Source organism: Ostrea edulis, chromosome 1 (genome assembly GCF_947568905.1).
Source record: "Ostrea edulis chromosome 1, xbOstEdul1.1, whole genome shotgun sequence".
Taxonomy (NCBI): Eukaryota; Metazoa; Mollusca; class Bivalvia; order Ostreida; family Ostreidae; genus Ostrea; species Ostrea edulis.
Genome location: NC_079164.1, coordinates 51,625,335 through 51,637,709, shown reverse-complemented (window position 1 = coordinate 51,637,709; position 12,375 = coordinate 51,625,335). Strand labels below are relative to the sequence as shown.

At 35.4% G+C, this 12,375-nt stretch overlaps 1 protein-coding gene across 13 annotated transcripts in view; it reads left to right on the top strand.

Moving 5' to 3' along the window:
• Positions 1 to 12,375, top strand: part of LOC125650557 (leucine-rich repeat-containing protein 74B-like) — a 58,065-nt gene that overhangs the window by 15,908 nt on the left and 29,782 nt on the right. For 5 of the 13 annotated variants that reach the window (XM_048878952.2, XM_048878941.2, XM_048878972.2 and 2 more), the window contains exons 2-3: positions 7,576 to 7,774; positions 10,744 to 10,860. In XM_048878952.2, the coding sequence (XP_048734909.1) occupies positions 7,576 to 7,774; positions 10,744 to 10,860 (316 nt within the window). Of the gene's footprint in view, positions 1 to 1,977; positions 3,140 to 7,575; positions 7,775 to 10,743; positions 10,861 to 12,375 lie in introns of those variants that run through there. The other 8 variants (XM_056153591.1, XM_048878967.2, XM_048878960.2 and 5 more) reach the window with 5 other exon arrangements.

Below are 12,375 nucleotides of genomic sequence, written 5' to 3'. Positions count from 1 at the left end.
ATAAAATGTAAACAAACCATGACTAATTTATCCTGTCTTTCAATCACTATCATGTTACAGCTTGTCTTAGTTGCTTCTTCGCAGATGTTTTCAAGTACCCCTTTCTATGAACCACAAGGGTGCAATTTGTCAAATTAGTATCATGTACTGGAGATTCAGTTTTTATTACACCGTAACCCTTGGGGCAATGGCAGGATCACTATAGAGAATGGGGTTTACATTTTTACTTGGAAGAAAATGTAACTGTTCAGGGGAACAATTCTTAAATTTCCTGCACCTGAGGTAAAAGTAAGTAATTTGTCCATCTTAGGGTTTGACACTTGTCAGAATTTGGACTCGCCATTTGTGGCAACTTAGGTACCGGTCTCAGGTTGCCCAAACAAAAAGGACTTTGAATATATCATTTTAACTTTTTTATTTTCAAACAGAATCTCATTAACTCTCTCCTCACACACATCATTTTCACTCTTCTTCATCTCCCTATCATCACTCACCTTCATCTCTCTATCATCACTCTCTTTCATCTCTCTATCATTACTCTCCTTCATCTCTCTATCATCACTCTCTTTCATCTCTCTATCATTACTCTCTTTCATCTCTCTATCATTACTCTCTTTCATCTCTCTATCATTACTCTCTTTCATCTCTCTATCATTACTCTCTTTCATCTCTCTATCATTACTCTCTTTCATCTCTCTATCATTACTCTCTTTCATCTCTCTATCATTACTCTCTTTCATCTCTCTATCATTACTCTCTTTCATCTCTCTATCATCACTCTTCTTCATCTCTCTATCATTACTCTCTTTCATCTCTCTATCATTACTCTCTTTCATCTCTCTATCATTACTCTCTTTCATCTCTCTATCATTACTCTCTTTCATCTCTCTATCATTACTCTCTTTCATCTCTCTATCATTACTCTCTTTCATCTCTCTATCATTACTCTCTTTCATCTCTCTATCATCACTCTTCATCTCCCTATCATCACTCTCCTTCATCTCCCTATCATCACTCTTCTTCATCTCCCTATCATCACTCTCCTTCATCTCTCTATCATCACTCTTCTTCATCTCCCTATCATCACTCTCCTTCATCTCTCTATCATCACTCTTCTTCATCTCCCTATCATCACTCTCCTTCATCTCCCTATCATCACACTTATTCATCTCCCTATCATCACTCTCCTTCATCTCTCTATCATCACTCTCATTCTCTCTTAAACTTTCACCATTTGGGTGAGCTAGGTTAACAAACAGGTCATCAAAAATCCTTTCAGGGTGAAAATGACAAGGTGACATGCATGGATGTTGAACCCTGCAACTTCTGTCTTTGTGCACAGTTGTTCATACAATGATGGGTCATCAACTACTCTTCTTGTAGAACAACAATTTGAAAGGCATATGAAAAATGAGGGGTAACGTCATTTGGTATTCTTAGTAGAATAAATGTTCCAATCCTTTGTGCAATACTTAAGGCAATCACATCCATCATTTGAAAATTGACACATTTGGGCTATCAATACAAGATCACTATACTGCTACTGAACTATAACCCTTGTTGAAGGCAGGGCTATATATAATGTTGGGTAAGAGTTCAAATGTCATATATTACATCAGAAGAGTTGAAACTCTACATTTCATTGTAACTTGGGTAGTCCAAATTCAAACTTAATTTACATAGCCACCCAAGGTGAAAAGCAAGGTCATTCAGTAAGCATTGTGGTCTTTGGCTCAGGAATATTCAGATAAACCTTCTAATAAATAATCTATATAACTATGTTTACTATATGGTACATTTTTGGGGAAAGGCAGTAGTCGAAAATACTTTAGATTTTACCTCTCAGTACATTCCTCTTTCAGTAGTTTTGTAAATGATATGTTAAACATGTTGAAATATAATGTTTTTTCTCTGTGGGTATTTACATTGTTCCCTGATCAATTTGTTGTGTTTGTACTAGGTTTTGGTGGTGACAGTTTCCCTGTTACTGTTATACATCAGGGGTTGGATCAATGTATGGAATTATTCCCTGTGTCTTACAGCTACACCTGTATAAGCAATTGTTCTTGAAAGCTTTCAGACCTCTTTAACTGTCCCCTAGCAGCGTTGTGCACCAAACTATTCAAACTGGAGCTCTGTTTTCTCACTGAGGGAATTTCAAGAAAAATTTTTTTGGTGTTTTGTCTAATGGTACAGTATTTGTTGATCTTGAAGGATCTATTCAATGAAAAGAGTAAATACTTTGTTTTATTTATTGGTTATTGAAGTTTGACTTGGACTGAATTGTTTGCAAAAGAAAATATTGGATTTTTGATTAGAAGTTTTAATATGCATGCAGGGGACATGGATACACCCATAATTTCCGACCATACACACTGGAATTTAAACAGAAGATTTCCTGGTTTTACATTTATCCTCAAATCACATGTTTGGAGTTTACAAAATTGATATTCAAAAGAGCAGTATTCAAGCTTGATCAAAAGGGAGGGGAATATTGAAAGAGAAGAACAAATTGAATAGTGATTCAAAAGGTCTACTGATTCAGTTTGAATTTAACAAAAAATTAAACGGTTTTAAAGTTTATTTTTGCATCAGAAATAAATTGAAATTTGATATTTATATTCACTGTGAACTTAACTGTCATGCAAATGACAGAAGTCTGTTATACTGGGATGGACTTTGTGTTTCATTGTGTGAAATTTAAAGTGGGATGCTTCACTGATAATGCAGTCAGGGATTCCATTGGATTATCAGAGTATCATTCTCAATAAGGACTTGTCGTCAAGTGTTAGTGATAACTAGCGACTTCATACACCTGACAATTTGATTACAACCAGTTAATGTCACAGTACAGGTGTCTGAATCTGAGAATGGTGGATCTGTGATGGGAAAATGATTGATATTTTATGGATTAATTGCTGTGATTTTGGCTTGATTAAGATTCTTGGTGATTAATATTTGATTCAGTAGCTGGCTTAGTTACAGATATAGTTGTTAAACTTGTCTGGTGTGGGATTCCACTCAGGAATAATTTGTTGACTGCATTGATCACACAATGGATAGTAAACGACGGATGTCAATCTATCGGATGTCCACTCATCCAGTTCTTAATCCAAGAAATGTTGCATGTAGCAAAAAGGTAAACATATTTTTAGATTAACCTTCGAGACTTATGAATTACTACAATGGAAGATGATAAAGTCATTTGATTTAAGAGTCTACTTCTACAGTGGTGGTGGTGGTGGTTGGGGTGGGGGGGGGGGGGACTAGAGCTGACACATTTTGGAAATGAATATTGCCTTTGAATGATGTTTAAAGAAAGTAATCTGTCCTTTACTCAGCAGAATATCATAAATATCTTGAACTCCACTTAATAGATTTGTAGCACCGGTATTTTCATAAAGTAAATATAAACCCCAAAAAATTCAGTGGGTGGGGCTTTGTTGTACCCTCCCCCCTCCATCCGTACTAATTATCATGCGATCACTTATTTCAAATGATCAAAAGAAAGTATTTGAGGACAATATTTGTCTTTCATAAGGTGCAAAGTATATTAGTACTCATACTTACATTAATTCATTGATATAATTACAAAGATCATTTGATACTTCATCTTTTGAATTGTTTTGAAATTTTAGCACCAATACAAAATTAGCAACCCCGGAGTGTGGTATTTACACTAATTTTTATCTAATTCCAATATGACATGCCCCCCCCCCCTTCCAAACTTTCCACCTGTTTGCTCTTCTTGAACTGTTAGGGGCTGTCCATAGGTCCCTTGCTTTCCAGGTTGCCCACTAACTTTAAATTCTCATGGTAGTTCATTATCTGGGGTGAAACATGACCGTGCAACTGAAGCTTTTATATTTCAAAACAACATTTCTCGACCTCGGAGGTTATCCTGCAACATACAAGAGAACAGGATCTTTATTTCTTTAATGGATCATACCCTCCAACATCAGATAGTTATTCCCAGAATTTGCAGCTGTTAATATTGTATTTATGAAATGGGTGTGATTCAGTTTTTCATGACATTTTGATTTAGCATAGTTATACAGTAAAACACGCTTATGACAAACATGCCTAAAACAAATTCATGCTTACTGCAAAATGATATTTATTTCCCCATGAAAGGAAAATTAACAAATATTTTATTAGATATAATGAAGTTTGCTTATAACAGACTGTTTTTCGCTGGCTCTACATATTTGCTGTTTTATTGTAACTCAATCATCTCAGGATATGACACTAAACTTTGTCATGGGGTGGAGACAAAAAAAAAAATGTTGGGTTTGACACAGTTTTCTCTGTCTGTCTATCTGTCTGTGACAGAATTGTGATACAGATGTCATTTGTTAATTGTTGTGTATTGATAATCACCTCTACAAATACTTATTTTGGTAAAGAACTGACATAGAAGAAGTAGATTGTACAAGCACTGTTCAGTATGTTCCGTGATAAAATTTAATTCAGAGAGAATCACTTATCTTCATGCAAGCTGTTGCATTTAAATTGTGCTCCAACATATTTCTCAATTGAAAAGGCCTAACATCTGTGTAAATATCCAGCTTTGGATAGAAGGGTGTTCATTCAGTCTGTTGATAAAATTTGTCGCACCTGAGCTTTTTAGGTAGAATGAAGATTTAGTTACCTTTGTGACATTTTCACTCAGAGGATATGGGCTAAGTTTATCAGAGTCTTCAACATTCAATTTTTCTTACGCAAAAGAATGAGGGGTGTCCACCAGAGAAAGAGGGTTATAATCCACCAGAGAATGAGAGGTAATAATCCATCAGGGAATGAGGGTAATATTCCACCAGAGAATGAGGGGTAATATTCCACCAGAGAATGAGGGGTAATAATCCATCAGAGAATGAGGGGTAATAATCCATCAGGGAATGAGGGTAATATTCCACCAGAGAATGAGGGGCAATAATCCACCAGAGAATGAGGGGCAATAATCCACCAGAGAAGGAGGGGTAATAATCCACCAGAGAATGAGGGGTAATAATCCACCAGAGAATGAGGGGCAATAATCCACCAGAGAAGGAGGGGTAATAATCCACCAGAGAATGAAGGTTGATAATCCACCAGAGAAAGAGGGTTAATAATCCACCAGAGAATGAGGGTTATACACCAGGTGAATGCTTGATATAAAAGTGATAGAATATGCTATATTTGTACCTGATGTAATTTCGGCTATTTTTGAGAATTCACTAAATTCATTATACTTTGCTCCTCAAGAAAATATTAACAATTGTGAAGGAAACACTTCAAACATACTGTGCCACAACATATGCCAGAAGTGGTGTAAATCAAATGTAGATTCTAAAAAATTCTAAAGAACTAAGAAAATTTGAAATTGTAAAACTTTTCTCAAATCAACATCAAAACGTCTAACTTTTCAACACTTTACACGACCATTCCTCAATTAAAGACTAGATTTTTGACATCATAGACAGTTGCTTCTTTAACAAAAAATGGAAAAAGGAAATATTCGTATCGAGTGATCAGTCATCCAAAAAATTACTTTTTTAAACACCATTCTGATTCCATGCACAAGTACTCTGAAGTTGAAATTAAAAATATGCTGGAGTTTCTCATTGACAATATTTTCATGTTATTTCGTGATCAGGTCTTCCAACAGTCTGTTGAAATTCCCATGGGCAAGAATTGTGCTCCTTTGTTAGCTAACCTGTTTTTATATTCTTATGAAGCAGAGTTTATTCAAAAGCTCCTATGTGAGATAAAAAAACCTGCTTGTTGTGGCCTTCAACTCGACATTTAGATATATTGATGACGTTTTGTCTTTTAACAATAATCATTTTCATTGATATGTTGATTGAATATGTCCCTATGAACTCAAAATAAAAGACAGCACAGAGTCCTCCACATCTGCTTTGTACTTTGATATTTTATTGAAGAAAGGTAATAATGGCAAACTAACAACTCAACTTTATGACAAATGGGATAATTTCAGTTTTTCCATTGTCAACTTCCCATATTTATGTAGCAATGTTCCATTATCACCTGCATATAGTGTTTATATCTCCCAACTGATTTGATACGTTAGAGCTTGTTCTGCGTATGATCAGTTTTTAAATCGAGGTAAGCTACTGACAAACAAGTTAATGTTACAGGGGTTTCAATAATCTTGTTTAAAGTCAGTATTTCGCAAATTCTATGGTCGTTATAATGATCTAGTTTGCCAATACAACCTATCTTTGGGTCAAATGCTGTCTGACGTGTTTCATACCAATTAATTGTTAGGTTGTTCCTGGCACACTGATTTTGACTACAGATTACTCCATTTACATGATCAAGATATAGGGCTCACGGGTGTGTGTGACAGGTGAACGGGAAGCTTACTCCTCCTAGGCACCTGATCCCACCTCTGGTTTGTTTATGGGTCCGTGTTTGCCCAATTATCTATTTTGTATTCTTTATAGGAGTTATGAGATTGATCACTGTTCATTATCTTCACCACTTTTCACTCAAAAAATAGAAATACTTGCATGACTATGACTTTATACACACACAATGTTTTAAGTCTAGTCAGCACTTTTTAAATTCAAATTTAGAATCATCCCCGCCCCTGTGTTTCCATGTCTACATTTTAAAAACCTGAAGTCACTTAGACGGTATCCAGATCAATAGGTATCAGATCTTAAAATGAGGAACTTGTCAGATATTAACTGGTACATATTAAGGTTTTGTATTGTACATATCTGCATACAGAGCTATGTTAGAGTTCATTTTGATGCAATGAATATATAATTCTGACACAATTTCATACTGAATTGAATAAGTACTTATGACTGACTCACTTTTGGGTGATGTCCCTTTGTCATTGCATCATACATGATCGCTTGTCTAAAAGGGAGTAAAATTTAGATTAATATTGTCTGAATAAGTGTACTTCTCCCATAACATGATGTATGAGAACTATGGTCACTACGCAATGAATTGATATTTTACTATGATGCATGAATCTTGTGTATTATGATGTCTTAATTCAGGTAAATGTTTTTTTGACAAAACACAATAAAATAAGCTCAGAATCATTAAAGCTCTCATAGGAAAGGATGAGTAGTCATCTGTCAAGCCTCTCCTAACATATACCATGTATATAAAAGATATACTTCATTTCAACAATATTTCTACAGTTATTAATCTTTTGGACCAAGATCTCTCAAGGTCATTTTAGATTAAAACCTTAATTTCAACAGATCATTATGCAAGTCATTCCTTATATGAAGTATAGTTCATTGGTTAGATGTATTCCATCAGTTTTACTGATATTCTTGTTTTTATTTATAAATCTGAGAATGATAGTGATACTTAAATGATCATCACAACTGACTTAACGCCTGTAGACAGCCAGTTGAAGACCCACCAGCAACAAACAACCTTTGTAGGTATAGTTTCATGTTGTGTGGTACTCAAGTTACCGTTAAAACCCATGTGGACCCCTTGTATATTTACATTGTGATCAGTTTCAGAAGGAGATTGTAAAAGGAAGGGATGGTAAAATTTTGTCAAGGGACTTATTATGAGTAATTTTTTTCAATACAGACAGTAAGTCGAGCCAGCAGTAGAAAGTCCCGACCAGAAAGTAGGGGATCTCGACTGGAAAAGTCCATTCCTGGCTCGGATCATAGTGAAAGCGATGAAGAAATCCAGACAAAACCAAGAGATCGTGTACCGGAGATTGATTTCACCACCGTGGATATCAGTGATGAAAAAGCCTTTGATACTGATCTGGAGGATAAAGGTATGTGAACCTTGTAATGTTGTGAAAATGCATGATTACCAGTATTCACTGCGGTGGAGATTTAATATGAAAAAAATCAATCTCTTTATATTTAATATACTGATATTTTTATGGACTTTAAATGAAATTTTCGCCAAATTTTACACCTTATTATTTTGTTCTTGACATTTTCTTGTATCACTGACAACCTTGTGTTTTACACATACACATGGTGATGGATGTGATCTAATCACCTGTATCGGATATTACCTTGCTAAAAAATTCCTAGCGAACAACTGCAACTGTCAAATATATTTGAACATGGAGTGGGCAATGCCTACATAGCTCACCTCAACAAAGGTCTTTAATTGATAAATAGGGTTGAAACTCAGAAAATAAATACCAAGTGCAAACATATTCTATGAGGTATATATGGACTAAATTCTTTCCTATTTCTTGTACTAAATGATCTAAGTAAATGACAACATGATATGATGATACTAGATTATATGATCATGTTTATCAGTTATATACTGGTAATGTGTATGAGTACAATAGATTGAAGCCAGTGACTAAGGGCAATAGAGCACTGAGCTGTTCCTAGTGTTAAAGGGAAAGTATTCTAGCATTCTGGTTCTTCCTAGAGTCTAACAAATGCAGTCTTTTCCAATTTCCCTCCATTAGGGTTACTGACTTCATACTTGCATTTGTGATGTTAGTATGATGATGATGCACAATTTGCATACATTTGGTCCTTGTATGGAAGATTGTCACTTTGAAAGAATTTGATAAGTATGTGTATCAAGGGAGTTGCTCCAAAGCTTAGTCATTTGATTGTCAAAAAATGTAGGTCACACTCAGCATCTGAAGCAAGTATGGTATTTTACATCCTTGGAGGTAACTCCTCTGTAAGTTTGAGCTTGGTAGGGCCTATTATTTGGGAATGTGACAAAATTCAAGAAATTTAACCAAAACAATTTAATCATCAGGAAATTACAAGGGCTGTTCGATATGTAATGTGTATTGTACCACAGTGCGATAACACTTTGCACGATTTCATGGATGATGATATACTTGAATAGCTTTATTTAATAACCCTTCCAATGGTGTAAGCACGAGCCTTCAGCTCCACATAGTTTTAAACTTATAGTCATTTCAATAGAGCCAGTCGTTGACCACTGTTGTAAAAATGGTTGGGAAACGGGTTGAGAATATTGAAGAAATTAGAGCTTATACAAAAGTTCGCACAAAACTTGGTCATTTGGTAATGCAGATTTTTACTGAATTGGGGGAAGTTTAAGTTTATGGGTCTTATAAGGTATCTTATGAGATGGTTCGTAGGTGGAGAAAGAAATTTCTGACTGACACAGAGTCTGTCAAAATGCAGCAAAATCTGGCCGACCTGTGACTGTAACAGGCAATGCAAATGTCTCAAAAGTCAGGGAAATAATTGAAAGTGATGGCAGAGACACGATTCGTGATATTGCCAAAGCTCTTGGCATATCGCTATGGCGGGTGCATTTCATTTTGAAATGTATTTTGAAAGTACGAAAGATTTCTGCCAGATGGATACCAGATATATTGACAGATGACCAAAAACGGATATGAGTACAAACTGCTCAGCAATTGCTCAAAATGTTTCCCAAATTCAATCAAAGACAATTTGCAAACATTGCTACTTGTGACAAAACATGGGTTTTGAACCAATAAGAAAAATTGGAAACAAAATATGGCTAACTAAACACGGTAGAAGGCCTGTAGTTGCCAAAAGAACCATAAGCACAAAGAAGGTTCTTTATTGCATATTCTTCTCATGAGTTGGTATATCCGTACAAATTCCGGTGCCGAAGGGCAAAAGTGTTACAGGTTGGTATTACCGAGAAGATATACTAAAAAAGCTCAAGAAATATTATCATAAATGACACCCTGTGTCAGGATTTAGGCATGTTCGTATACTTCATGATAATGCTACTTGAAGTCGGAAAAGGTTGCCGTCTTGCCACACCCATCATACTCTCCAGATCTAGCCCCATGCGACTTTCCTTTTTCCAAAACTTAAAAAGTTCTTATCTGGTCGTCGTTACAAGTCCCAACAAGCCCTTGGCTCAGCCATCAGTCAGTGCCTCAGAGGTCTAACTAAATCAGCGTACTGTGATGCATTTCAGAAATGGATGCAGAGATTGAAATTACGTATTTCAAACCACGGACTTCAAACTTTGAAGGGATGTAATGTTCATTTCACTATTTGAGTCGATTGCTTTTGAGATATCGTACAATACACATTACATATCGAACAGCCCTCGTATATAGGGCATGCTCAGCATGCAAGTTTGGTCCAGATCAGGCATATACATATAGTTGCTTGAGAATGTGAACAAGTCCAAAAACTATAAACTACCCTAAAAGCTATAGCATGGTCAATTATGTGGAAAATATAGGTCACATTCAGGATCTGCAGCTTTGTCTGCAGCCAGATCTTAACATTTGAAGCTAGAATTGTTCAGAACATTCCTATGGTAAATGTAACTTCCATGCAAGTTTGATCCAAGTAAGGCCTGTAATATAACTTCATAGGACTGAGTCTAAATTAACCAGACTGCTGTTGCCACTGGAGGTCAGTAGTCCCCAACTTTGTGAAGGTCAGCTGATACTTGTGTAAACTCATAGTAATTTTGGAAAAAGTAAGTTTCATGATCTGATTACTCTGCATAACTATTTACTACTAACTTAGTGCGTGTAATTAATGTGAAAGACTTTTTTAACATATGAATGTATTCATTGGATGAACGTTCTCACCTCCCTCCCAAGAATAGCAATAGTAAAAATGGCAGATGTATTACAGATACAAAGTTAGCATGCAATGATTCAATATTTTATATGTAAATCAATATGGGCATGGTATAATTCTGACACTGGCATTTATATCCAATGAGTGAGGTGTGTGTTTTTTCTTCTGATTCCTGTTTTCTGTCCTTGCATGCTTTCCTCAGGAGCAGGTGCAGCCCCTGGAGTTTCTATTGACCTGGTTGCAGACTTCCAGTATCTGAGAACAGCTTATGCTATAGACACAAACCTCAAGTTTAGCGATAATCTTTTTGCAGCTCTTAGTAGGTTTTATTGTCACAAGTTTTTTAATTTTACACTTTTTTGTGGAGTTTTTGTGTGACGTGTGACATGTAGAACTTGCATTGTTTGAGTGGACATTAAGCATGACTTTTGTAGTGATTTGTTGTTACTTAATTTATCTTTATGCCTCAGTCACATATCCATATACACAGGCCCAAAGTTAATGGAAAATAAGCAAAATCATAGAGTTTGTCTGTTTGAGTGTGATTGGTTTCCTGTGGGTGCCATGGTTTTCATGCCTCATTCAGAGAGATGTCCCCACAGCAGTCATATGGATGTTTTATTATTTTATGAACGGTAAATGATGACTCCAAATGACAGGGATTCATACTATTTCCATTGTCATCATATGGCATCTGACGATGTCTTTATAAAGGTTCATGAGGTCAGGGGTCCTTTATCATTGTCACGTGAGACACCTCCTGGTTAAATATGGACACCTTATGGTTTGAGTTGAAAGAAATTTAAGAGGCACCTTGGGGCCCTGCAATGTACTATATGTGTGCCACAAAACCATGTTATACTGAAGATTTACAGAAATAGTTCTGATCGGTTGTAGAAATTATCATGTGACAGTGATCTGGTGATATGTGACTGAGGCATTTAAATGTTGTAACTTTGTGAGTTATCTCCCCTTAACTGTTCATCCTATTTTAGGAAACACATTTGCTAAATACTGTCACAGTGTCAATTTTACCAACTACCAGGTAACTGTAGTGTCACATCATAGCTTTTATTAAAGCTGTATGATCTGTTAGTTTTCTTCCAGAGCATAAACAGTTATTTTTATGCAGCTGAATTAGTTTGATAAGTTATCAAATTTCTCTAAACTATATATGCTTGAAAACATTTGCATGTGAAATGAAAGTAATGGATAGATTATTTATAAAAGAATATTGTGACGTACATAATATCCTAAATACATTTTTGTTGATATTTGAAATCACTGAGTATGGAAGCATGGATTCAAAAAAGAAAATTGTGGCTGTCCAAGTTTGTTGATGGATTAAGCACCAAATAAACCATTTTATACATGTGTGTGCATGCAGTCTTAAGCACATCTGACTGTTCTTACTAAAGTATCCATGTTCTTTGATGTCTGAAATAGTCACATTGACTGTCTTTTAAATATTCATTAAGTATGACTAAGTGATATTTAAAGTTATTTGTTAACGCTGACATTTAGAACCAAATAATTGCTTAAAACAGTTGTAGTAATAAAAGGTGAGTCAGGTATCCTTATAAATACATGTACATGAACATATTGGACAAAATATCAGTATTTTCATCATGTGGCAAAACATAGGACCATACAGCTTTAAATGTGCATGGTACATGATTGCATAGAAACATTATGTTACTGATATTTCTTAAAGTATATATATGCTTTGAGTTAAAATATAGAAATATTAACACAATTGGTGGTTTGGAAATGAAAGCAAACGAGGCTAAGTACATGTAGGTACTGTCGTCTCTTGTCTGGGATTGGTAAATAG